We start from the raw sequence: 27,979 nt of genomic DNA, 5'->3' as shown, positions 1-27,979 counted from the left end.
TTGGGGGGAGGCTCTGAGAAACATTTACACACATGTATGGAGGCCAGAAGACAGTCATTCCTCAGTAACTAGCTACTTTGTTTTTTAAGACAGATTCTGTCTGTCACTGGGACCTGGGGTTCCGTGGTCCCACAGGCAGGTCGGGAAACAAGCCTTCAGGATCTGTTTCTGCCTCCTCAGCAGCAGGATTAAAAACGCAAGCCACCACACCCAACTCTACGTGGGTGTGCAATCAGAACGCAGGTCCCTGTGGTTGCAAAGCAAGGGCTTTTACGAACTAAGCTATCTCCCAGCCCCCTTCAACATGTAGTTTGTAAAGGCATTTTATTCTGTAAGACTCTCATCATACAGAGGACGAATGGACATCACATTCTTGGAGATGGGTATAGATGTGTCTGCCAGTATCTGGGGAGGGGAAATGGTGAACTTGCCTATAGTGGGAACAGGGTTTAAACACAGACAGAGTCCTGAGCGTGGCTGAAGGAGGCACAGCACTGAGGAGCACTTAATGCCCAGAACGGCACATTTAAAATGTTAAAATAGTAAACATTATCACATTCTTTTTTAAAAAGGTTTTAGATTTGATACTGGGATTTGAATCCAGAACACATGCTAAGCAGGTGCTCCACCATTGAGCTGCAACCCTATTGCTGAAGGCGTTCGTGAAATGTGAAGAAGCTGTATGTGATCTCCACAGATGGCAGATACCATGTAACTTCTGCCTTCTTTGTTTGAGATGTGGCGTGTGTGTGTGTGTGTGTGCTCGCATGTGTGTGCACACATGCTCATGTAGACTAAAGGTTAGCACTGAGAGCTCCTACTCCCCTGCTCCTACCTTATTCCTTTACACCGTGTTTCTCTGAGCCCGAAGCTTGCTGTGACCCCAGACAGGGCCTGGGATCCAACTGTCTCCACTCTTCCAGAGCTGGGGTTCCAGGTACAGCCTAGGAACCAGAACTCAAGTCCTCAAGTCATGGACTCTTTTGGTCATGGTGCCGATTTTAACTGTGTAGAAGTTCATTAAGTTGTATAATTTGGATTTGCTTAATTTTACTGTGTGATGTTTTTATTTGCTAGTTTTTCTGCAATAAAGTATATAAAATTAAAAAAAAACAATGATTTAATTATAGAAAACAAAGGCCTCTAATACTAACTATTAGCATTGATGCCTTAATAGCTCCCTAATGAAAGCATGTGAGTGTGAAATCAGTATCTTTGGCTATAACAGAATTTCTCACAGTTCTGGTGCCCAAGATCATGATGCCAACATGATCTGGTTCTAGTGAAGGCTCACTTGTGGGTTTTCACTTAAAAGAACATAAATCCCAGATTTCCAAGGTCCAGTTGCCATGATAGAGGTGAGATTTATAACTAGGTGGACATAAGGTCATGTGGGTGGACCCCAATATCTGTCTCCCCCCACTCCATGTGTGTGTGTGTGTGTGTGTGTGTGTGTGTGTGTGCATTTGTTTGGTTTGTGAGTGTACATCCATGAATATGCATTCATGGGCGTGCATTTGTGGGTGTGCTTTTGTAAGTGTGCATTTTCATCATGCTCAGCTTTTTAATGTGGGTTATGAGTCTCTAACTCAGATTCTCACATTTGCAAGGCAAATGCTTTGCCAGCCTCATCTCCCCAGGCCTTCCCTAAAGTTTTATAAAACGTAATAACTAACAATTATGTTGTTGTAGCTGCTGAGTCCAGGCCCTGTGGAACAGCACACATTTGTCATGCTTACTGTCCCTTTCCCTTCACTCTCTAGCAAAGGAGCCAAATCCTATTATGGTAAAGTGGCCTGTTCACGACGCTCTCCAGACACTGAGAGCTTTAAACAGTTTATTTGATTTTAAGTCATCCAATAAGTTCACTCTAAAACAAATCAGAGATAGGAAGATAGAAATTTGAATTTATTCTCTGTCTGCTCTCTCTCTCTCTCTTTCCAGCCTCCCCCTTTTCCTTCCTTCCTCCCTCACTCCCTCCCTTCCTTCCTTCCTTCCTTCCTTCCTTCCTTCCTTTCCTCCTCTTTCCTCCCTCCCTCCCTCTCCTTTCTTCATTACAGTGGGGTCTCATGTAGCCCAGGCTAACCTCAGACTCACTGTAGCAGAGGATGACCTTGAACCTACTGGATGCTAGGACTACCTGCATTACCAACTCACTTGGTTTATGCTGTGCTGGAGGATAGAACCCAGGCTTCATGCTAGACAGGCACTTGACCAACTGAGCCACATTCCCAGGTCCTTCCCTCTCATGTGGAATCTCATAAATTCTATAAGGTAAATGTGTGCTCTCTGCTGATGATGAAATTTGAACCTAATACAAAGTCTTGGTATTTTAAAGGTTTATGCTGTCATTTTTTTAAAAAAATCAGGAACTGACTCTTCTGAAGTATCTAATGTAGTTTTATATGCAGTCCTAATAAAATTGATAAATTGAGTGGTAAAGTCAGGGGGATAAAAGCTAAGAGTATCTCCCAGAGAGCTGGCTTCCACTGCTTTTCTGTTTTAATTACCTGATGCTTGTCAGAGAACTCCTGTTTGCTAAAGTCCTATTTGCTTCTGAGGAATAACAAGAATGGAGTATTTTTCTTCTCTGTAGATCAGAATTCATCAGTAGGCATTTAGCTTAGAAGTGTGCGTGTGTGTGCGTGCATATGTGTATGTGTGTATGTATGTATGTGTGTGTATGTCTCTGTGCATATGTGTGTGTATGTGTGCATATGTGTATGTGTGTTTGTATGTGCATGTATGTCTCTGTGCACATGTGTGTGTCTGTGAGTGTGTGTGTGTATGTGTGCACATGTGTGTGTATGTGTGCACACGTGTGTGCTTGCATTTATGTGTGAGTGTGTTTGTGTCTGTGTGTCCTGAGGCCAGAGGAGAACATGAGGTTTCCTGCTATGCCACCTCAGGCTCTCTCCCTGGTCCTGGAACTAGGCTGGCAGCCATCAAGCCCCCAAATTCTCTGTCCACTTACCTGTCACCCAGCACAAAGTTTTAGGTACCCTGCAGCGTCATCTAAATTTTTAGGTGGGTGTTAGGTATTTGAACTTGGGCCCTCATGCTTGCATAGACAACACTCTTACCTGGCTAAACGTGTCTCCACAGCTGAGGAGGTTTATTTGTTTATTTGAGATGCTGTCTCAGAAAAGTTTCCCAGGCTGGCTTTGAACTTCTGATCCTCCTACATCTGCCTCCCAAGTTCTGGGACCACAGATGTGCGTCACCACTTTCAGCAAACACTAAACAACTTCTAGTACTGGGCTTAAACCCAGGGCCTCACATACGATAAGCATCCCAGTTCCCTATCCTGTCGCTGTGTGATAAAATACCCCAACAGAAGCAACTTGAGGGAGAAAGGGCCTGGGTGGCTCACAGTTCCACGTGTGCCAGCGCTCGGCTTGCTTTCTCCAAGGTTGTTTGCTTTTCTACTCTTCTGTGGCTCAGAATCCCACTCAGCCTCTGGAGGAAACCTTCTGACACCTTTCCTTAACTAACAGAATCAAGATAATCCTACGCAGCTGGAGGCTTTGTAGTGCATGCTCTTAATCCCAGCACTGTGGAGGCAAAGGCAGCCATGTCTCTGAGTTCAAAGCCAACCACCCAGATGATCCTAGATTGTGTCAGCTTGGCAATTAAATTAACCATCACATAAGGAGTAAAGAGATGGCTCATTGGTTAAGAGTGCATACAGCACACACACACACACACACACACACACACACACACACACACACACACTCATGCACGCATGTGCACACATGAAAGCATGCCATTTAGAAGTAAAATAAGAGGCTGGAGGGGTTGCTCAGAAATTAATAAGCATTTGCTGCTCTTGCACAAGAGCAAGGTTTAGTTCCCAGCATCTATACGGAGCACATACTTTCGGGATAGCATTTGAAATGTATATAAAGAAAATATCTAATAAAAAATTAAATTAAAAAAAGTAAATAAATGTTTAAAATCCTAACAAACAAACAACTTATCATCCTGGTAATGCTACTGAGCTACAGTCCAGCCCCACCATCCCTGAAGCCCTGACTGCACTGATAAAGGAGCGGGAGTAACTGGAGCAGAGTGCAGATTCCACTGCAACCTGGTGACTTGCATCCGTCTGGTGCCTTCTGAACCCCGGTGCTTGGAATTCGGTTCCCTTAAGGAACTGTTTATTTTTCCAGGCTGGCCAGTGCATCGGGAACTTGGCTGCTGGTAATCATCGCTAAACAAACACCTCAGCACCTTTTCTGAGAATTATCAGACCTTAGAGTTCATTGGAAATGGCCCATTTGTCACCAATGGGAAGGACCCCAAGATAGTTTGTGGGGGATTATTTCGGCTCAGAAACATTCAGCCATGTGGCATTTATCAGAAGAGCCTTGAGCATCAGACAGGGGTCCGTACTGGGACAGCTCTGTGCTGACCCCTGCAGGTACCAACCGGTGAGTCATAGTCACCTGCCTTATCCCCAGAGACCACAGGTGGACAGCAATGCCCACACCCTTCTCACATCTCTCCAGCCCGGTTGCTGTAACAACCGGTGTTAGTTCAGTCAAACCAGTTTGGGTGGAATGGCTGACACGGAGTGGAGTGCCTAATTGTCTGCTCCACTGATCTGCCTTCTGTTTTAGATAAGATTGGGAGCCTTGGAGTGGTAAGGCTTTAGACAGCCTTATGTAGCCACTACTCTTCTAGGTGCTGTGACAAAAAGAGACAATAACTACAACAACAAAAACCTGATAAAATCAACATAAGAAATGGTTTATTGTGGCTCACAGTTCCAGGGCACAGTCCCTCATGGTGGGAAGGTGTGGCGGCGGGGACTAAAGGCGCTGGTCACAGGGCACCACAGTCAGGAAGCAAAGAGATGGATGCTGGGGCTCAGCTTGCTTTCTCCGTTTTCCTCAGTCCAGGACCTCAGCACACAGGATGGTGCCGTCCACATTTACGTTTAGGGTGTGTCTTCCCACCCCAGCCAACCTAATCTAGAAAATTGCTCACAGCCATGCCCAGAAGTCTCTGTTCATGGTGATTCTAAATTCCATCAAGTTGACAGTCAAGAGTGAGCGTCACACCTTAAAAAACGCAGCCACTGGTATACACGGTACATTGTTGCAGCCACCAACGTGCATGGTACATTGTTTGCAGACCCAGGATGCTTTGCAGGGAGTTCTGCTTGGCTGTATACCTCTAGCAGATCCTGAGGTAGGACAGGTTGTAAAGGTTTTTGTGGAAAATCCTGTAAACTGGGCTGAGGAAAGGATCCCATGTGACCACTATCCAGAATTTATATCAAAAAGTATCATTGTCAAAACCCTGTGGCCACCTTGTCTCCTACCAGGGCACTCAAGTGTTTATAGGCACCTACCCTGGCAGTATAGAACGTCACAGCTAAGGAACAACATTTACCAAGAAGCAGCAGCAGCGTAGGGCTGGGGGTCCGACTCCGTGGGTAGTGTGCCTGTTTAGAATGCAGGAAGTCCCAGATTCCACCTCTAGCACCACATACACCCACTGGGGTGGCTCACACTGTCACCCCAGCATTTGGGAGGTGAGGATAAGGATAATCATTTAACGTCATCCATGTTACACAGGAAGATTAAGAGGAACCTGGCTACATGAGACTGTGTTTCAGGAAGGAAGGAGGGGAGGGAGGGAGGGAGGGAAGCAGGGAGGGAGGGAGGGAGAAAATAAATAGCAGTGGAAATCACTTACAAACAGGACATTGTCTGGCAAGTGTCAAGAGCACTCTTCCGAGCAGCAGAGATCCCATCAAAGTCACTAGATACGCTTCACCAAATGGAGCAGAGAGAGGTGGAGGAGATGTCGAGTTAGCAAGGTGCTTACTGGGCAAGCAGAAGGACCTGAGTTCAGGATCCTAGCACACATGTAAGAAGCTAGGTAGAGCACCCTGCATCGGTAATCCCAGAACTGAGGAGGCAGAGACAGATGGCTCTTTGGTCACCCAGTCTAGCTGAATTGTCAAGATCTAGGTTCATCAAGAGACCCTACCTGTCTCAAAATAGGTGAGGTGGAGAATAATAGAGAAAGACACCAGGCAATACTCTCTCTCTCTCTCTCCTCTCCCCCCTCTCTCTCAGGGGTGGGGGGCAGTGAATATATCCTGTCCAGCACCTCTTCCTCTCCTGATACCTGTCAGTGGGCAGCATAACACCAGAGGCCTGTGCAGGTGAAGCGAGCAGACAACACCTTTCAGCAGAACAGGGAGACGCTGCAACATGCAGGGTCCAAAGCTGCATCGAACTCCAGGCAGGCCCCAAGCAGGTTCTGGGGCTGCAGTGGGCTCAGTGGGCTCCTGGCTGCGGAGGTCATTTCCATGGATCAAGGAGGCATGGTCTCACTGAGCCCAGGGAGTAGCCCTGCCCTTGCCTTGAAGCTGAGAGGGGACTCAGGTTCTCTTCCTCTTCCCCCAGTGAAAAGAATCCAGAAAATGTCACTGACCTGGGCCTGGAGCTTCACATCCAGTTGGGGACAGAGGCAATTAGAGGATAATGACAACCAGGTTGTGATGCAGAGCAGAGTCAAGCTGCCTGTTGGCCCAGTGGCTGAGGGCACTGTAGCCCTAAAGCAGCTGCTTCATAGGAGCCCCAGTGTTCTAAGAGAACGTCATACATGGATACAATACATTTTGCTCATATCCTCCTTCCAGCTTCTCCTATGCACCCCATCCAGATTTCCCTCCCAACTTCATGCCCTGTCCTAGTTTTTAAAATATATAATCTACTGAGCCCAGTTGCCTGTGTGCTCACTGGTGCAGTACTGACTCCTAGAGTGTGGACAACCTACCAGGGACCATGACCCTGACAGACCCTGTCTGTCTCTCCTAGTAGCACCTGTTCCAGGAGTGGCTTTGCAGGCTCTGCTCCTATCCATGCTGGGATGTTGACTGACTTATCCTCCACAAGTCTCGTGAAGGCAACCGCAGCTCTTGAGGGGTCATGAGTGCAGTGGCAAATTTGACTTAAGTTTGGAACCACCTAGAAAGCACACATGGGTGTGCCTGAGAGGGCATTTTCAGAGCAATGTAACTGAACTAGGGAGACCTGTCCTGCATGTAGGTAGTACCATCTTATGGGGTAGGGTCCCAGATTGATTAAAAAAAAGGAGAGTGTGAGCTGAAGATCAGCATTCAACACTGGCTGCCTCCCTGACTGTAGATGTGATGTGACCAGCCAGCCATGTCTTCCCAAGCATGCTGTGTGTGTGTGTGTGTGTGTGTATACATACATATACATACATATATATATATATATATGTATATATATGTATATGTATATATATGGCAGAGGATATCTAGTACTGGTCACCCCTACAAAGAAGAAAACAGAGATGGACAAGCACTGCCAAGTGCTGATGTTTTATTTCTTTGGAAATATTTTATAGATCCTAGTAATGAATAAAGATATCTTAATTGTTTTAAAACATTATATTTGAACTATTTCAGATATTTCACAGATTATTAAAAGATAATGAATTTCAACGCCCAATATAAATGCTTTGGACATACTTTTAAAAGCCACATTTATCTCAATGGGAGGCTCCAAGGCCTGACACTATTACTGATGCTATGGTGTGCTTATAGACAGAAGCCTAGCACAGCTGACCTCTGGGAGACACAGATACTTACACCCAACCATTGGACTGAAGTCAGGGAACCTTGTGGTTGAATTAGAGAAAGGATGTAAGAAGTTGAGGAAGAAAGTGACTCCATAGAAAGACCAGCAGTCTCAACTTATCTGGACCCCTGAGATTTCTGACACCGAGCCACCAACCAGGCAGTATACAGGAACTGGTCTGATGCCCCTGACACATACACAGCAGAGGACTGCCTGGTCTGGCTTCAGTGAAAAAAGAGGAGCCTAACCCTTGAGAGACTTGAGGCCCCAGGGAGTGGGGAGGCCTGGCAGGGAGTAGGGGTGTATGTGGGGGTGAGGGGACATCCTCTTAAAGACAGGGCAGAGGAGGAGGTGTGTCTATGAGAGATTATCTTGATTACATTAATGAATATGGGAAGACTGGCCCACTCTGGGTGGCGCCATTCCCTTGGCATGGGATTCTGAACTGTGTAAGAGGGAGCAAGAGAGCTCACCACAAGCAAGCACATATTACTTCGTTGCTCTCTGCTCTTAGTGAAGGTAGCTGCTTCAAGTTCTTGCTGCCTCAGTTTTTCTACAGCAATGGCAACGACCTGCCATTGTGAACCAAACCCTTTCCCCCTTAAGTTGCTTCTGTCAGGGTATTTTGTCACAGCAACTGGAAACTGAACTCAGACACTTGACCACATAGCAAACTGGATGCCAGGCCAGGCTACGTGAGAGCCTATTTTAAAACAAATCTTTTTGTTGGTGAGAGACAGGAGGGGTCAGTTGGGGTCGGATGACACTTATTGCTGCTAGCTGTGCTTCCTGAGTCTCTACTCCTTTCTAGGCTCATTCTAAGAAAGTTAAGGAAAATGGTGTGCTCCATTCCCTTCTTGTGCTTGTTTTGCAGCAAAAGCTATGTGATCCCCTTGCAGTGCAGCTGCCCTGTGGATTTCGAATTCCATATCACGTTGCTTCGGTCACATCAGGCCTTTACGATTGAGCCAAAGTCAGGTGAGGACGGTGTGACTTCAGACAACCAATCACCACAGCAATCTCAGGTCAGAGGCAGGGCTTGAGACATGAGTCCTTATTGCTGTAGCAAAAAAACAGCATGAGGAAGGAATGGAGAGAAGGAGGGAGAGAAGGAGGGAAGGAGAGAGAGAGAGAGAGAGAGAGAGAGAGAGAGAGAGAGAGAGAGAGAGAGAGAGAGAGAGAGAGAGAATGGAGAGAGAGGGGGAGAAAACATTGTTCTGGCTCACAGTTTGAGGGTGCAGCCCATCATGGTGAGGAAGCCATGATGACAGGAGCGTGAGGCAGATGCTCACCCAGCATCCACAGTCAGGAAGCAGAGAAATGGATGCTGGTGCTCAGCTCACTGTCTCCTTTTCACTCAGTCCAGCTCATGGATGGAACCGTGCTGCCCGTTCAGGACGGGTCTTCTCGCCTTGGTTACACGTTTCCCTTAGCACTCTTACAGAGTACCCACTGAGAGCATGTTAATACGGTAACTCCATTTCCAGTCCGATTGACAAGAAGTATTAACTAGTGCATATCTGGAGAACTCACACACACACATGCAAACATGCACACACACACACACACACACAAATGCTCCACACATAAGAAAATGGGGGAGGGGCAACAAAATGAATCAAGTATACAATGGTTTCAAGACACATGTCTTCTTCCAAGCAGCTTAGTGGTAACTGAACCCCTGTGAGTTACCGTTTGCCTGTGTGGCCTAAAGGCTGGAAGTTCAGTTGTCACAGACACTGCGCAGATCAGTGTATCCTTTAAGCCTTGTCCCATTTTACAGATGAGAAAACTGAGCCTCCAGTCAAAGTGTTCAAGCTGAGTTGCAGAGTTCCTGAGTGACCAAACAGAATTGTGTCTGACGGAGGCCTTGGGCAAGAGCAGTGGCCTGTGACTGGGAGGCAGAGGGAGGTCCTGTCTTCTTGGTGCCCTCCTCCATAACCTCACTGCTAAAATTTATCAACAGCTTGTTCTGCACACACTTTTTAAACTGTACAGCTGTTCACTGAATCTTACAGAGGTTAGTTCACTCTAAACCTCACACTCAGTGAGGCCCTAAATCTTAGAAGCTTAAAATTGTCCTTACAAGAGTCCAAGCATGAGACGTTGGATGGCTCTGTGACAATTCACAGGGAACAGCCTGTACCGCTGCGCTGATGGAAGGAACGGTGTAAAGCTTGTGCTGAAGTAGGTGACCTCACTGAGGTGTGCGATCTGTGAAGTTTCATCTCACAGGGCTCAGGATTTAGCTCAGGGGACAGAGTGCTTGCTTGCCTGGCATGCAAGCCAGGGCAATGCTCTACCCTCAGCCCGACACAGTGCACACCGTTAATCCCAGTGCTGGAGAGATGGAGCCAGGATGATCTTCAGCTACCCAGAAGCAGAGACCTGGCACTGCTCCCACCCCAAGAGTTTTGTTCTGGCCAGGTATGCTAGTGCACACCTTTAATCCCAGCACTCAGGAGGCAGCTGCTGGGGAATCCGTGAGTTTGAGGCCAGCCTGGTCTAAATAGGGAGCTCCGGGAGATTAGGGACTACCTAGAGAGTAGGCTTATGTTTTAAATTTTTTTAAAAAATGATTTTTTAAAAAAAATTATTTCATGGAAATAGAATCTAGGCTAGTGGTTATCAAAAGCTGGGGACCCACGGTGGGAAGGTCAGCAGGTTACAGTTAGAGGAAGTAAGTGCACATTAGAGTATCAGAGGTCAATAATGTGTGCTTCTAAAGACTGGGAGGGACTGAGGGAGCCTGTCAGCAAAGTGCTTGCTGCTCATGGTGACTTGGCTCTCTAGAACCACGCCCCCTGTAAAAGCCTCGTGGAGGGACTTTTCCTATAATCGCAGAACGAGGACAGGAGGAGCCCTGGTCCTTGCTGGCCACACAACCGAGCCAGTCTGTGAGCTCCGTGTTCAGTGAGATACTCTGTCTCAAAAAGTAAGGTGAGAAGACACTGAGAAAGATACCCAGTGTCAACCTTCACACACATACCTGCACATGTGTGCAGACACGGGTGTGCCTAGACATGGGCGTGCACAGATTTGAGTGTGCACAGGTATGCATAGAATGGGTGTGCACAGGCACTGGTGTGCATAGGCACAGGTGTGTACAGGCACTGGTGTGCACAGGCATAGGTGTGCACAGGCACTAGTATGCACAGACACCGGTGTGCACAGGCATAGGTGTACATAGACACTGATGTGTACAGGCATAGATGTGCAAGGCACTAGTGTGCACAGGCACGGGTATGTACAGGCATGTGTATACATAGGCACTAGTATGCATAGGCACAGGTGTGCACAGGCACAAGTATTCATAGGCATAGGTGTGCTCAGGTATAGGTGTGCATAAGTACACAGAGTCCTCTGAGAAAATTTTACTGTGACAAAGATAAGGTTTGGGGTGACAGGCTAACCTGCTTTCTTATACAACTGTGCATGTATGGAAAAATCATCTTTACAATTATAAGTTGATTAAAAAAATTTAAGGTTATAACAGTATATAGACATATAATATGGAACAATTTTTACAAGTTTTCCCATCCCGGTCCTTACTGCCCTAAAAAATAATGTAGTTTTATTTTCTGTTCTTTTGGTCCCTGCCCATGACTATATTTTCAATTAGTTCATTTACATATTTACATAGGTGCATGTGCATGCTTATATTAGTTCATTTACATATTTAAATAGGTCCATATGCATGCTAATTACTTTATTTGCGTATTTAAATATGTTGACCTTTGCTTTATATTAGTGTCACCTAGGAAATGACACATCAATATTTTCTTGTTTTGACTTCACATTGCTCAGAGTTGTGTGTTCTTTGAAATGATTACGTTGATAAACTATGGACTTTATTTTTGCATATATTTGTGTGTGTGTGTGTGTGTGTGTGTGTGTGTGTGTGTGTGTGTGTGTGTGTCATGGAGGGTGGAAGTGGGCATCGGATCCTCCTGGAGCTGAGTTTTAGGCAATTGGGACTGGGAACCAAACTCCAGTCATCAGCAAGAGCAGCAAGTTCTCTTAACCTCTCTCTAGGCCATCCTGGCAGCCAGAACTTTCTCAGCTTTTTGTTGTTGTTGTTGTTGTTGCTGCTGCTGCTGCTATTATTTTGTTTGTTTATTTGCTATTGTTCGTCTTGTGAAGTGCAGACCAGCCTGGACCCCTGCCTTGCTTTCCTGAGTCCTGGAATAATAGGCACAACCCACGCCATCCAGCTTCCTGCTCTGTGACTTTGCATTCATTACTCCTGGTTGTGCTGAGGGTAGTGATCTGTAATTGATCCAAGAGTAGTAGTTTGAGCTATAGCTTTTTTATTACATTCTCATGTATATATTTCATGTACTTGTGCCTGCACATGTATGCATTGTGGGCCAAGGACAACTTTCTAGTTAGTTCTCTCCTTCTACCATGTGGGTCTAGAGCTCAATCTCGGAGCTTTAGGCTTGACAACGTGCACCTCTACTGTGAACCCTCACCCTGCCTGCTCCACAGACAGCTTGTATTTTGCACCATGGCACTATGTAGCTAAGGGTAACCTTGAACTTCTGATCCTGCTGCCCCTACCTCCTGAGTGTTGGCACCACTACGGCTGGCTTCTGCAGGGCTGAGGATCTTTGTGGATGCTAGGCAAGCACCTGCAGACTGAGCCACACGTACACCACCCCCACCCCCACCCCCAGCCCTGAGGGAGACTTTTTCTAATGAGGTTAAATATTGAGAATACCATTCTCACTTATAAAACACGGGACATCACTCCTCTGTGCCACTATGAGTTTCAGCCAAGCAGTAGCTGTCAAGACTTGGCATACGTTCTCCAACTGTCAACATTGCACAGCCTGCCACCACGGGATACTGGTGATGGAGCTGCAGGAACAGAAAAAAAGAAAAAAGCGGCAGTTTACTGCAGTTGCCTGGGCTACATCTCCACCACCGGCTTTCTGTATCATGTCTGGGCTGAGAGCACTTTAAAAATCACCCAGGTCAAGGTAAACATTAGTCCGTGCCCCAGAGCTTGTCCTTATGTTTTTAAGTTAATGAGCTGCAGTGAAGCAGTAGGGTCTTGGCCTCGAACCCTAAATGGTCTGCAGGTCCTACAGGGTGGATGCTCCGACCAAGTGACAGTCAGTGTATTAAAATCTCTCGGGTTGAGATGTCTACACAAATGTCCTGCTCTTAGCCTGCAGACTGAATGTCTCTAGTGACTCTTTCCACCTGGCCCTGGGCTTGACATACAATGGTGGCCATTATTTAATGGTTTGGATCTCTGTACCCAGGAAATTAACAAATGCCCACTTGTGTGCATGTGCGTGTATCTGAGCTCATTGGGATACCTAATTTAATGGTTCCTCTGCCTTACCTTTTGAAGTTGGGTCTCTCACTGTTTCTGCTAGGCTGCCCAGGGAGCTCCAGAAATCCACCTGTCTCCTCCCCTCCCTGTGCTGGGTTACAGATATGTTCACCTCGTCCGGCTTTTACATACATGGGTTTCGGGGATCCCATCTCAGACCCTCATGCTTGTGTACAAACGTACACGTTTATAACGGGTTTCTATCACATTCACCCCTACTACTCGCCCTTGTCCCCCACCCATCCTTATTGATCTCCTTGCTCTTCCCTGTTGGGAACAAAATAAAAAAGGGGGTGGGGGCCCGGGGGGCCTTGGGGAAGAATGGAAGGAAAAATATGCCCACACCCCGCCAGAGTTTCCCTATTCTCTGGTCAGTCAGGCGTGGGAGGGCTGCTACCTACCCTATCCACCCATCCCTGGGTGGGCATTCCTCTATCCCACTCTTCAAGGGGCAGCCCTGCCTGGGGACCCCCCCCCCCAGAGCTACTTTGCTAAAGCCACCAGGGTTGTGGGAGAGAGGGAAGAGGGAAGAAGTTCCCAACACTGACCAGAGTGCTCAGCGGAACTTGAAGGAGCAGAGCAGAGACTCTATGGTTTTAGAGCTTTATTATAGAAATGCAGGGGAAAGAGAGAAGGTAGAAAGGAGGAAGAAAGAGAGAGAAGAGAGGAAAGAAGAAGACAAAGAGAAAGGGAAGAGGAGAGAGAAGTGAGAGAAGAGAGAGGTGAGAGGACAAAGGAATAAGAGAGTGAGGTGCAGGCTGAGTACTCCTTTTTATGGTCTTCACTGTTGCTAGGTAACTGGGGAGGAGTTTAGCCTGAAGGTCAGAAACTTGGGCCATTGCTTACATGACTATTGACCATGCTTCTCTTGTGTGGGCTGTGGGAGGTGGTACCTTAGGCAGGGGCCGGAGTTTCAGGAGCATGAGGGAATGCCTACCGTGTCATGTAGGTGAATTATGACCATCGAGGTTCAGACCTCAGCTCAACTGGAGACCGGCCTGCAATTCCCCACACTTCCCAACTAGTTACCCATCTACTTTCATGTTTGTGTCCCAATGTGTTTCATGAGGGCTGCTTACATGAGGATGAGGGAAAGGATTCCCATAGTCACTGATAAGCAAGGTCTGTGTCAATACTCAGGAGCTGAGTCGTGTGCAGTTAAGGAAGAGATTGTATGGAGAGCAGAGGCAACCCCATGGTGTACTGGAACAATGGGGTTGGTGCTGCATCTTCCCCTGCACTTGCTGAGCAGAGCATACCTCTTCAGTGGTTCGTCTCACCTGGCAATGCCAGAGGGGAAAAAGAACTTCTGGGCAGGGCATAGGTTCGAGGTCAGAAGATCCACCCTGCATATGGGAAGCCCCACTCCATGGCCTGGGGTCCTAGACAAAATAACAAGGAGACAGTGAGTTGAGCCCCAGCATCCACCTCTCTCTACTGCCTGACTGCAGATGTGATGTGAGCAGCTGCCTCAGGTTCCTGCTGCTGTGCCTTCCCCACCATGATGAACTGCGCCCTTGATCTGAAAGCCACAGTAAACCCTTTCTCCATGAAGTTGCTTCTGTCATGCATTATGTCACAGCAATGAGAAAAGTCACTAATATAATGACATTCATCTATCTATCTATCTATCTATCTATCTATCTATCTACTACCTACTATCTACTACCTACCTACTACCTCTCTCCTTACAGGAATAATTCCAGCTAATGGGAAGGCAAAAGTAACTGTCAAGTTCACACCCATCCAGTATGGGATGGCACAGATAAAAATTCAATTGTGGATCTCCCAGTTCAACTCTCAGCCATACGAATGTGTCTTCACTGGAACCTGCTACCCCAACATGGCCTTACCGTATGTTTGGCTTCTTCATTGTCTTTCTGTCTCTTTATGTAGCCCAGGCTGGCCTCAGACTCACTATGGAACCAAGATGACTTGACACTCTGCCAGTCTCCACTTCTGGCTCTCTGGAGTCACAGACATACACCAGCACACCCAGTTTATAGGGTGCTGGAGATGGACTCCAGGGTCCTGCACACTCTAGACAAGCACTCTATCAGCCACAGCCACAGCCTCAACCCCAATTTTTTTCTTAACACTTCATCACAAATCCAATACAATCCAGTTCTGGACATTTTGGTACACACTTATAATCCCATCATTGTTAGAGGTAGAGGCAGAAAGATCATGAGTTCAAAGCTAGCCTGAACTACATAGCAAGAAGTTGCCTTTTAAAAATAAATATTTGAGATTTTCTTTCCATTTTCTCTATTTCTTGTTTTTAAAGCTGGGAGTGCAGGTCAGTCATTGGCCTCTTGCCTGGCATGTATGTGGCTCCAGGTTCACCCCAACACTATGAAAACAACATTTATATTAAGAGGAGAGTCTACACAAAAGGCTTTAGAGCATGAGGAAGGTGCTCTATCTGTTCCCCTAAGGGGATAGTCCTTCTTTTACTAGGATAATAAAGTAACAGTTGGTTTCTAAATTAATCAGCTTAGGTTGTTGAAGAGCTACAGGCTAGAAATAAATTACAGTAAACCAGGAGAGCATTCCCTAGCCTGTTGTGTTCCATTTACATATTCATGAGAAATGCAAATGAGGGCAGACAAAGGCGCTTGAGGCAGACCTCCCATTTCATACCTGGGATCCACACAGTGGAGAGAGCTAGCTATTGTCCTCTGACCTCCACATGTATGACATGGTATACCTAGGCACACAGACACAAACACACACAGATACACACAGGCACGCATGCACACACTTACACAATAAATATGTATATCATTTTAAAGGATGGAAGAAAAAGCAACCACTGGTGTATATATGTGTACACACATACATATATGTGTATGTGTGTGTGTATATATATATATATATATATATGTTGCTTGTTAATATACTGACATGAAATTTGTTTTCATGGATATGCAAATTTACTTTTCATTTAGTTATACTATTGGTCCACAAGTAATAGTTTTATCAGAAAGAATACAATAACAAAGTCCTTGAGCTATGTGGGTATAGCGATGGCTCAGTGGCTAAGAGCAGTGGCTGGTCTGGCAGAGGACCTGGGTTCAGTTCCCAGCACCACATGGCAGCTCACAACTGTCTGTAACTCTGACTCACCAGGTATACAGACAACATGGTGGCACAATAAAAAATAAAAATAAATCTTTATAACAAACCTTGAACCATTGGATCATACACTAATTTCACATCTGTTTTAAACTCTAGATTAGAAGAGTTTAAAAGATTAAATACTCGTTCTAAGAAAGTAAATGTTCCTCTAGAAAAAACAACGTATGTGCAATTTTACCCGGCTCCGGCAAAGGCAAAACCGCAGAAGTTGAAGGTAAGGGTTTGGGTGCACACACACAACACACACACACACACACACACACACACACACACACGCGCGCGCGCGCGCGCGCTGTGTGATGGGAAGGGGAAGAAAAGAACTCATTTCCCTCCCAATTGGGTTCCCAGGAAATTGATTATCAGGACCTGCGGTTTCCAGCTGACCTGTCAAATCCATTTGCCGTGGCAACCGTCCTAAACCAGGAACCTGGAAAGTTGAAGATTAAGGAATTAAAACAAGGTAATAGTCATTAGGCCTGCCCTAAACCAGTCCCTGGGGCAAAATAAGAAAGAAATGTGTCCAGTCACATTTATTATTAATGAACAAAACTCAGTTAGATGTCTGTTAGGTGACATGGTTAGAAACTTGTGTTCGTCTGGGCAAATGACTGATCTGATTACGGCCATGATCTCCGCTCGTTCCTGCCTCCAGTCCTGGACCAAGGTGACGAAATCTCCAAAACCAGACAGATGAAGGAAGCGATCTTCGAACAGAAAGTCAGACAGGACATCCTGACAGAGATCGAGAACCATCTTAAGTGGTAAATATGGAGGGATAATTTGTATCAAGTGACAGGGTGGCTGCTTTTATGGGATAGCCTTTGACGCAGGAGACACAATGACACACAATTACTGATAAACTCTCTCAGTGAATTTGATTACTCCCTCTTCTCAGCCAGTGTTCCTGTCTCAGAATGGGTGGCTATTGGACATAAATTAATAACTAAGACATCTTGTTTCCTACACGTACGCAGACAGGGCAGAGCAGCTGTGAACTGTGAGTGTGTAGCCTGCCTCCTTCCAACTACCCTAGTCCCCATGCCCAACATCACACCCCATGACCCCTCACCTTCATGTGAGCCCATGCTGTGGGGAGCTCAGCAGCTGGGGGCAGACTTGGCAACAGATATTCAGATAGGAGCACTCTTGTGTTTCTGGAGTTAAATGGACTTTTTCCTTTTATATTAAACCAGAGATGCTCAGGAGCCTTGCTTTGTGTTTAGCTTCAGTAAGAGTCAGTGGAAGTGCACATGCTGCACTTAAAACATCATCCATCCATCCATCCATCCATTCATTCATTCATTCATTCATTCATTCATTGTGGGTGTGACACATACATACTGCAGGACTTGTTTCTCTCCTTTCACAATGTAGGTTCCAGAGGCTGAACTTGGGATGTCAGACTTGGCAGCAAGCCCCTCCTCCTGCTAAACCATCTCACCTGTCCATATTTAATCTTTAATCTCTTCTAGATGGAGTTTAAAGGAGATACTAAATTCATCTATTAGCCAATAACTCAAGGTTTTTGTCACAGGCTCTGTCACTTAAAACATTTTCAAGATTCATCCACACCAAACAAGCATTTATGACTTGTTTATACCCTTTATGGCTGAGTAATATTCCACCGTGTGAATCTACCACATTTCAACCACCAGACTGTTTTTACATTTCACCTGCAACACTGGAGGATTGCAGGTTTTCTACCTCCTCATCAGCACCTGTTGCCTTGTATACTTTATATCTACATTTCCCTGAACACTGGTGTTGTGAATGTGTGTGTGTGTGTGTGTGTATGTATGTACATGTATGTGTATGTGCACATGTGCATATGTATAGGTGTGTATGTGCATGTGTGTATGCATGTGTGTGCATGCATGTACATATGTGTACATGCAGGTGTGCATGTTTGTGTATACATGTGTGTATATGCACATGCATGTGTTTGTGTGCATATGTGTGTACTTGTGGCATCCAGGAGTCAATTTTGGGTGTTGTTCCTCAAAAGGCATCCACCTTATATTGCTTGTTTTAAAGATTGTGTATTCTTGTTTTGCCTGCATGTTTACCAGTGTGTGTGTGTGTGTGTGTGTGTGTGTGTGTGGTACCAGTGGAGGCCAGAGAGTGCATCAGATCCCCTAACACTGAGCTACAGTCCTTTGTGAGCTGCCATGTCAGGCTACTAGTTGAACCTGGGTCCTCTGAAAGAACAGCCAGTGACTGGAGAGATGGCTCAGTGGTTAAGAGCACTGACTGCTCTTCCAGAGGTCCTGAGTTCAATCCCCAGCAACCACATGGTGGTTCACAACCATCTGTAATGGAATCTGATGCCCTCTTCTGGTATGTTTGAAGATAGCTATAGGGTACTCATATATTACATACATACATACATACATACATACATACATACATACATCTCTGGGACTGGAGAGATGGCTCAGTGTTTAAGAGCACTGACTGCTCTTCCTGAGTTCAAATCGCAGCAACCACATGGTGGTTCACAGCCATCTGCGATGAAATCTGATGCCCTCTTCTGGTGTGTCTGAAGATAGCTACAGTGTACTTAGATATAATAATAAATAAATCTTAAAAAAAAAAAAAGAGCCGGGCATGGTGGCACATGCCTTTAATCCCAGCATTTGGGAGGCAGAGGCAGGTGGATTTCTGAGTTCGAGGCCAGCCTGGTCTACAGAGTGAGTTTCAGAACAGCCAGGGCTACACAGAGAAACCAGTCTCAAAAAACGAAAAAAAGAAAAGAAAAGAAGAGAAAAGAAAAGAAAGAACATCTCTTAAACACTGAGCTATTTATCCAGCCTTTTCTTTTTTTTTGAGACAGGGCCTCTCACTGGCCTGGAGCTCACCCAGCAGGCTAGGCTGGCTCTCCTGGGATCCCTTGTGTGCACCTGCATGGTGCTAAGATAGAGAGAGCATACTGCCACTCCTGACATTTTGTACCAGGCTCCTGCTCTGAGAATTAAACTTGTGCTTGCAAAGCAAACAGTTCACCGGATGAACTATCTCTCAGGCCCTTGTTTTATTAATTCATAAATAATTTAGCATCAATCACTAAATGATAAGCTTCATTTCATGGGACATATTATTCATCCCAGAGGCGACTCCCTCCAGTTTCTTCCCATCCCTTCTTGGTTATGGAATATGACTAAGACACTCATGGCAAAGATGATGTTTGTGAATGGTTTCTGGAAGTTGGCTTTTGTTCTCCACAGGCAGGTGCACCTTGGAAAAGAACACACAACTTACAGGTTTAAAAGAGAGCTCACTGAGGAGTGGAAAAAAGCACGCGCGAAGTACAAGGTCAGAACATCAGGCTGCCATGATGAGCTCATTTGTTTCACTAAGTCTTTTCAACTCCTGTTGTATACAAGACTCCAAAACAGGAGAAATACAATGCAAGGAAGGCTGAGAGTACTGCAGAATGGCATAGTACTTGCCTAGGATGGGGGGCGGGAAAGAGGGATAGAGGGAGAGCGAAGGAGACAGAGACACAGAGAGAGACAGATGGAGACAGAGACAGAGGGAGAGAGACAGAGACAGAGGGAGAGACAGAGACAGAGAGAGACACAAAGAGAGAGACACAGAGAGAGAGACAGACAGACAGAGACAAAGGGAGAGAGAGAGAGACAGAGAGAGACACAAAGAGAGAGACACAGAGAGAGAGACTTTCAGTCCAAGGAAAGGACCAGACTCAGCCCATGGCTCTGGGTGTGAGATGTACTTGTGGTCTACACAGCATCAAAATGAGAGGTCCAAAACTGCTGTTAGGAGTCACCCCGAGCCACATGCCACGTATAGTCAAGTGCTGAGGAGCTAGGGCTGAGGCACTGGCATCTGAATTATAGAGGACATCCCCATACCCCCTCCCCCCCCAAAAAAGCTAGCAAAGCTTAGTAGTGTGAACTACAGGGTCTCAATGAAGAGGAAGAGTGAGGACAGGGCCAAGCTTTTATTTTTTAGAGATTTATCTTATTTATAACTGTATGTCCATATGTGTGAGCATGCGCCCATGAATGGGATGCCTGCAGAGGCAAAAGGGGGGCAGGCGAACCCCTGGAACTGGAGCTCTAAGCAGTTGTGAACCAATCAACACAGTGGTAGGAACTGAACTCACGTCTCTGCAAGCACAGCAACCGCTCAACTGCTAAGCCACCTCTTCAGCCCCCGCGGCCAACCTTTTAGGCATTACCATATGACGTCATACGAAGTTCACACTGGAGGACCAGCAATCAAGTTATTAAACAAGAAAAGAATAAAAAAAGAAAAAGAAAGCCTTATGGAGTTTTGGAGGGCATGGAGTGAGACTGATTCCTACCTCTCCTAGTATACTCTGTGAGGTAGAAGCAGGAGGGTCAGAAGTTCAGGGGTATCCTCAGACACATAGTGAGTTTCAGGCTAGCCTGGGCTACATGAGACCCCTTGTCTCTCTAGAATTTCCCCATGTCTGAACAATAAGAATAGTGGACACTTTAGCCTGTCAGCACTCTGTGGCAGGGTGACCCATTGTCGAGCAGGCTTCTACAGGCTTTAAAGAGAAAGTTTCGTGCATTTGTTTTTGACTTTAGCGTGTCACTAATGTAAAAATCTAGCAAAACAGAGGCGACCCTGTGGAAGGGGAGGAGCTCCAGCGACTGCAGACCGAACAGAGCCAAAAGCGCATCGTCCGCGACCTGAAGGGGGTAGGTGCTTCTTCTCATTTGGAACCGCGAATTAAGTGGCAATTCTTTGGCTGTTCATTTCCAAAGACACCAACAAATACAACAGAAGGTCCTTCATCAGCAGGGAATGGTTGGTTTCAGTTTGCTTGTGTTCTCAGAGTGTCACTTTCCTGTGTGTCTTGGTTTCCTTTGTGACCAAGTAGCACAAGGAACCTGGAGAGGCGGCTCCATGGCCGAGTGAATGTCAGGTGGCCCCACCCCAACCCCCTAACGCCAGCTCCATACATCAGATGTGCTCTCCTGAGCTTGTTTTTATTTCATATGCAATGGTGTTTTGCCTACATGTATGTCTACGTGAGGGTATCCGATTCCTTGGATCTGGAGGTAGAGACCGTTGTGATCTGCCATGTGGGTGCTGGGAATTGAACTCGGGTCCTCTGGAAGAGCAGCCAGTGCTCTTAACCACTGGGCCATCTCTACAGCCCTTGTTTTTTATTTTTTATTTTTATTTTTATTTTTTTTTTTAAAGCAATTTAGGGGAGTGAAGGTTTTCTTTGCTCACAACTCTCAATTGATCACACGCTATCACCGAAGGGATTCAAAGCAGGAGCTCAAAATCAGCCTGCGTGCTATTTCCCACATGCATTACCTCTGGTCACAAACTCACTTCACAGCCAAAGACGTGCATCAGAACCCGGGGGTTGGGGGTGGGGTGGGGGGAGGATGCTTACTAGCTGCCTCACAGGCAGGCTTATACTCAGCTCGCTTTCCTCAACACTCCCAGGCTACCTACTTAGGTATGGCACTGCCCACAGTGGACTGAACCCTCATATTAATTAAGAATCAAGACAAGTCCCCCTACCCACATATACCTGCCCACAGGCCAGCCTGATCTAGGAAATTCTTCAGCTGAGACTGTCTTCTCAGATAACACTAGGCTGTGACAAGCTAAAGCTAACTAGGACACTACAAAATTGCAAATAAAATGCCGAAACTTATCATTACTGTCTGGGGAGATGTCTTGGTTGGTAAAGTGCTTGCCATGCAAGCTTGAAGACCTGAGTTCAATACCCACATAAAAATGTCAGATGGTGGCATATACCTATAGCCCTGGAGATACGGTCTATTCAAATCAGCGAGCACCACACTGAGCTCGAGACTGTCTCAAGAAACAAGTGCAGGCTGGAGAACTGGCGGAGCGGTAAGAGCATCCGCTGCTCTCAGTTTGAAGACCAAGATTGAATTCCCAGCACCAATATGGCAGAGACTGAACTCAGGTCATCAGGCAGGGTGGCAAACAGTTTCATTCTTTGAGCCACTTGCTGTTCCTGTTTTTGCTTGTTCTGGTAAGAGTCTGACTAAGTAGACCAGACTTGCCTCAGACTCATGATGCCCCTGCCTTAGCCCCCTGAGTTGCTGGTATTCCAGACACTCACTACCACACCCAGCCAGAGATCCGACTCAAAAGCGTTTTTTTACCTGTTCATGCCGAAGAAGAGCTTGTATTTAAATGTAAGGTGCACCTGTTTTTACATTTACAGAAAAGACAGGAATTTCATCCTAATTTTGATCCTCTTGTGAATAATGTGTGGCTGACCAGACACCGGGCACAAAGACGGTTTCAGCAAGCAGCTCGCAAGGTAGCTCTCACCTCTCGATTGCTGTCCTCCATTTCCCACTTGTGCAGTTATCAGCGCGGGGGGGGGGGGGGGGGGAGGGACAGACCATTAGAGATGCCATTCACACTGCATAAAAATTACTTCTGAAAAGTGTCTTACTGAGTAAGTGTTCTAGCCCCTTTCCCTTCCTGTCGCTCTGTGAGAGAACACTGACCAAAAGCAACCTGGGGAATGAAAGGGTTTATCTGCCTGATGCCTGACACTGCCACATCCCTGTGCATCATGAAGGGAACCAGGGCAGGAACTGAAGCAGAGACCATGGAGAAACGGTGCTGGAAAAGTCTGCTTGCTTGGGCTCAGGATCAGCTGTGGGACGGGTCTCCTTCCACCCATTAACCATCAAGATAGCCTTCCACAGATATGTCTATAGATCAGACTGATCTGGGGAATCCACACCCCTCCCCTCCCAAGACTATCTTCTCAGCAACATGGGAGTTAAAAGCTAGCCAAGACAGTAAGATTTCAGTATAGTCACACACACACACACACACACACACACACACACACACACACATATATATATATGGCCGCCATTGCTAGGTGACATTTACTTCTTTTATTTATTTGGTCAGGGTCTATAACCTAGGGGAGCCTTTGAACTCAGTAATCCTCCTGCCTGTGTCCTGAATGTTAGGGTTACCAGTGTGCAGCACCACACCAGGTTTATGTGTGTTATGGGTGGAACTCAGGGCTTTATGAAATGCAGGCATGCATCTGCAGACAGACTGGACAGACTGAGCTACACCTCTGCCTGCTACCTAGTTTCAAAACATTTTTGATATGCAGAAAGGAACTTAGCAATCCCCACCCATCCCCTTCCTTCCCAGGCTCCTGACAGCCACTAAATCTACATTCTATCCCTATAGATGTCTCTTCTGGTCATTCCATGAAATGGGATCTCACAGTATGTGGCTTTTTGTAACTGACTCCTTTCTCTTATATCTCCAAGTTCCCTGACGTCATAATGAGCACATCACTCTTTTTTATTACTGTGTAATATTCTACTGTTTGGATAAATCAGGTTTTGTTTTTTGTTTTTTTTTTTTTTTTTCATCTGTTCTTGAACTGATGGGCATCTCAGCAATTTTTTTCCACTTGGGTCTTCCAAGCAATGCTGCTATAAGCATTCATACACAAGCTAGTAGACACGTGGTTCTCTACCCGCCAAGGGTATTCACGCCTAGGAGAGGAATTGCTGTTGGCGCTCATACAATGACTCTAAAGCTATAGGACTTGGGGAAATTGTTTTGATGGCAAATGGGGACTCTCAAAGGTCACATTGGGCTCACGGCTTTCCCCTCAAGTCACCTCCTACCATGGCTCCCCTTCATACCTATCCTCCAGCTAGCATTTATCATGTAAATGTGAAGCCAGATCCTTACCCTTGTGTAAAAAGTCAGGTGCGGTGGCGTGTCCTGTGATCCGATATATTAGGGAGGCTGAAACGGGATGACGCTGGGACTCCCTGGCCAGCCATCCTAGCAAAAGCTAAGAGCTCAAAAAATAAGGTGGACATGCAATTAAGGATGTTACCCAGTATCAACCTATTGTCCTCACGAGTGCACGTGTGCCTGCACACACATGAACACATGCATATAGATATACCACACCACACAAAACAGAAACATGGGGGGGGGGAGAAGGAAGCCTTCATGTCTGGCTGCTGCCATCCTTCCACCTTGTGCTGTATCAATCCGAGAACATCACCCCCACCATGAATCTGTGTCTCTACTCCTCTCCTATGACAGAAACACCCCCTGTCTCCCTCTACGGTTCACCCCTGTCCTTCCCAACGGGAGTCTACCTGTCTCAAAAAAGAACAGTCTTTCTGATCTCTAACACCAAAGGATGTGCTCAGCCCCTCTGTCATCTTACTGGACCTTCAGGTCTCTCCTTTGTGGGTATGGTTCCCCTAGGGGACAAGGCCCTACTCAAGCAAGGGAGAGCGATGATCAAGACTTTTCTTTGCGCTACTCAGCTTTCTGCTGTGACACAATTCCGGGAGCACTCACAGCTGATCTCAAAAGAAGGTCCATGCGTTGACTCAGTTCCAGAGCTCGCCTCGTGACAGCCACGAGAACCAGGAAGCAATCCCTGACTTGAAACTGTTCTTTCCAATTCCAGATCATGCTGGAGCGAAGGTTGCTCAGTATGCTGGGGGCTATCCGTGGAATGGACAAAGAAAGCATCTTGAGGAAGATTATCCAAGTCAACGGAAAACTGATACAAGGTGAATACACCCGGGGGATGCTGTTACCATGGCCCCTTAGAGCCCGAGGGATGCTGGTAACCATGGCCCCTTAGAGCCCGAGGTCTCTCCTTGATGAGCTCAGCTCTCTTGGCATCAAACCCTACACATCTGTTTCCTGGTGCCATGATAACAAACTGATACCAACTTTGCCGATTAACATGACACAGATTCAGGGATGGGACAATGGCTCCTTCAGCAGAGCAGTTGCCTGGAAACTGTGAGGACCTGAGTTCAACCCTGGAAACCAATAAGAGGCTGGGTACAGTTGTCCCTGTGACAGCAAGGTGGGAGGCAGAGACAGCAAGGTCCCAAGAAGCTTGCTCCCTGGCCAGCTAGCCTAGCCTATCTGGTGAAGTTCCAAGCTAATGGGGGAAGGTCCTATCTATCACAAGCAAGAGGTAGAAAGCACCTGAAGACTGATACCCAAGGTGGTCCTCCAAGCTCCACATGAGGTGCACTGTAGACATACATGTGTGTGCACACATGAGCACACAGATGTCAGCTTCTAGAAGTCAGATCAGGAGTCTAAAAGCAAGCTCTTGGCAGATTGGTTCCTTGTCTTGCCAGCTGTGGTTGAAAGCTACCTGCTTCCCTTGGTCCTTGCCCCTACCTTTGCCATTGTTATCTCTCACCTTTTTTTTTTTTAGGAATTTTCCTCGTTTACATTTTCAATGCTATCCCAAAGGTCCCCCATACCCACCCCCACAATCCCCTACCCACCCACTCCCCGTTTTTGGCCCTGGCGTTCCCCTGTACTGGGGCATATAAAGTTTGCCAGTCCAATGGGCCTCTCTTTGCAGTGATGGCCGACTAGGCCATCTTTTGATACATATGCAGCTAAAGACAAGAGCTCCCGGGTACTGGTTAGTTCATATTGTTGTTCCACCTATAGGGTTGCAGTTCCCTTTAGCTCCTTGGGTACTTTCTCTAGCTCCTCCATTGGGGGCCGTGTGACCCATCCAATAGCTGACTGTGATCATCCACTTCTGTGTTTGCTAGGCCCCGGCATAGTCTCACAAGAGAGAGCTATATCTGGGTCCTTTCAGCAAAATCTTGCTAGTGTATGCAATGGTGTCAGGATTTGGAAGCTGATTATGGGATGGATCCCTGCATATGGCAATCACTAGATGGTCCATCCTTTCGTCACAGCTCCAAATTTTGTCTCTGTAACTCCTTCCATGGGTGTTTTGTTCCCAATTCTAAGAAAGGGTAAAGTGTCCACACTTTGGTCTTCGTTCTTCTTGAATTTCATGCGTTTGGCAAGTTGTATCTTATATCTTGGGTATCCTAAGTTTCTGGGCTAATATCCACTTATCAGTGAGTACATATTGTGTGAGTTCCTTTGTGATTGGGTTACTTCACTCAGGATGATACCCTCCAGGTCCATCCATTTGCCTAGGAATTTCATAAATTCATTTTTTTAATAGCTGAGTAGTATTCGATTGTGTAAATGTACCACATTTTCTGTATCCATTCCTCTATTGAGGGGCATCTGGGTTCTTTCCAGCTTCTGGCTATTATAAACAAGGCTGCTATGAACATAGTGGAGCATGTGTTCTTCTTACCGGTTAGGACATCTTCTGGATATATGCCCAGGAGAGGTATTGCGGGATCCTCCGGTAGTACTATGTCCAATTTTCTGAGGAACCGCCAGACTGATTTCCAGAGTGGTTGTACAAGCTTGCAATCCCACCAACAATGGAGGAGTGTTCCCCTTTCTCCACATCCTCGCCAGCATCTGCTGTCACCTGAGTTTTTGATCTTAGCCATTCTGACTGGAGTGAAGTGGAATCTCAGGGTTGTTTTGATTTGCATTTCCCTGATGATTAAGGATGTTGAACATTTTTTCAGGTGCTCCTCAACCATTCGGTATTCCTCAGGTGAGAATTCTTTGTTCAGCTCTGAGCCCCATTTTTTAATGGGGTTATTTGATTTTCTGGAGTCCACCTTCTTGAGTTCTTTATATATATTGGATATTAGTCCCCTATCCGATTTGGGATAGGTAAAGATCCTTTCCCAATCTGTTGGTGGTCTTTTTTGTCTTATTGACGGTGTCTTTTGCTTTGCAGAAGCTTTGCAATTTTATGAGGTCCCATTTATCGATTCTTGATCTTACAGCACAAGCCATTGCTGTTCTATTCAGGAATTTTTCCCCTGTACCCATATCTTCGAGGCTTTTCCCTACTTTCTCCTCTATAAGTTTCAGTGTCTCTGGTTTTATGTGGAGTTCCTTAATCCACTTAGATTTGACCTTAGTACAAGGAGATAGAAATGGATCAATTCACATTCTTCTACATGATAACCGCCAGTTGTGCCAGCACCATTTGTTGTCTTTCTTCCACTGGATGGTTTTAGCTCCCTTGTCAAAGATCAAGTGACCATAGGTGTGTGGATTCATCTCTGGGTCTTCAATTCTGTTCCATTGGTCTACTTGTCTGTCACTATACCAGTACCATGCAGTTTTGATCACAATTGCTCTGTAGTACAGTTTTAGGTCCGGCATGGTGATTCCACCAGAGGTTCTTTTATCCTTGAGAAGAGTTTTTGCTATCCTCGGTTTTTTGTTATTCCAGATGAATCTGCCGACTGCCCTTTCTAATTCATTGAAGAATTGAGTTGGAATTTTGATGGGGATTGCATTGAATCTGTAGATTGCTTTTGGCAAGATAGCCATTTTTACAATGTTGATCCTGCCAATCCATGAGCATGGGAGATCTTTCCATCTTCTGAGATCTTCTTTAATTTCTTTCTTTAGAGACTTGAAGTTCTTATCATACAGATCTTTCACTTCCTTAGAGTCATGCCAAGGTATTTTATATTATTTGTGACTATTGAGAAGGGTGTTGTTTCCCTAATTTCTTTCTCAGCCTGTTTATCCTTTGTGTACAGAAAGGCCATTGACTTGTTTGAGTTAATTTTATATCCAGCTACTTCATTGAAGCTGTTTATCAGGCTTAGGAGTTCTCTGGTGGAATTTTTAGGGTCACTTATATATACTATCATATCATCTGCAAAAGTGATATTTTGACTTCTTCCTTTCCAATTTGTATCCCCTTGATCTCCTTTTGTTGTCTAATTGCTCTGGCTAGGACTTCAAGTACAATGTTGAATAGGTAGGGCGAAAGTGGACAGCCTTGTCTAGTCCCTGATTTTAGTGGGATTGCTTCCAGCTTCTCACCATTTACTTTGATGTTGGCTATTGGTTTGCTGTAGATTGCTTTTATCATGTTTAGGTATGGGCCTTGAATTCCTGATCTTTC

The 27,979-nt window shown here is 46.0% G+C and overlaps 1 protein-coding gene across 7 annotated transcripts in view; it reads left to right on the top strand.

The window, feature by feature from the left end:
* The window catches only part of Cfap221 (cilia and flagella associated protein 221), an 83,619-nt gene that overhangs the window by 36,478 nt on the left and 19,162 nt on the right, over positions 1-27,979 (top strand). For 6 of the 7 annotated variants that reach the window (XR_001784074.2, XM_017319885.2, XM_017319882.2 and 3 more), the window contains 9 exons: positions 8,506-8,609; positions 14,673-14,832; positions 16,216-16,333; positions 16,468-16,579; positions 16,772-16,880; positions 19,344-19,431; positions 20,721-20,810; positions 22,331-22,429; positions 24,593-24,698. Coding sequence is in view for 6 of the 7 variants with exons in the window: in XM_017319885.2 (XP_017175374.1) it covers positions 8,506-8,609; positions 14,673-14,832; positions 16,216-16,333; positions 16,468-16,579; positions 16,772-16,880; positions 19,344-19,431; positions 20,721-20,810; positions 22,331-22,429; positions 24,593-24,698 (986 nt within the window). In the remaining variant the exon portion in view is untranslated. Of the gene's footprint in view, positions 1-8,505; positions 8,610-12,383; positions 12,617-14,672; positions 14,833-16,215; positions 16,334-16,467; positions 16,580-16,771; positions 16,881-19,343; positions 19,432-20,720; positions 20,811-22,330; positions 22,430-24,592; positions 24,699-27,979 lie in introns of those variants that run through there. The other variant, XM_006529404.3, reaches the window with a different exon arrangement.

The sequence above is a fragment of the Mus musculus genome, chromosome 1, assembly GCF_000001635.26.
Source record: "Mus musculus strain C57BL/6J chromosome 1, GRCm38.p6 C57BL/6J".
In the NCBI taxonomy this organism is placed as follows: Eukaryota; Metazoa; Chordata; class Mammalia; order Rodentia; family Muridae; genus Mus; species Mus musculus.
Note: the sequence above shows the minus strand (reverse complement) of the source record. Positions and strands in the feature narration are given on the sequence as shown.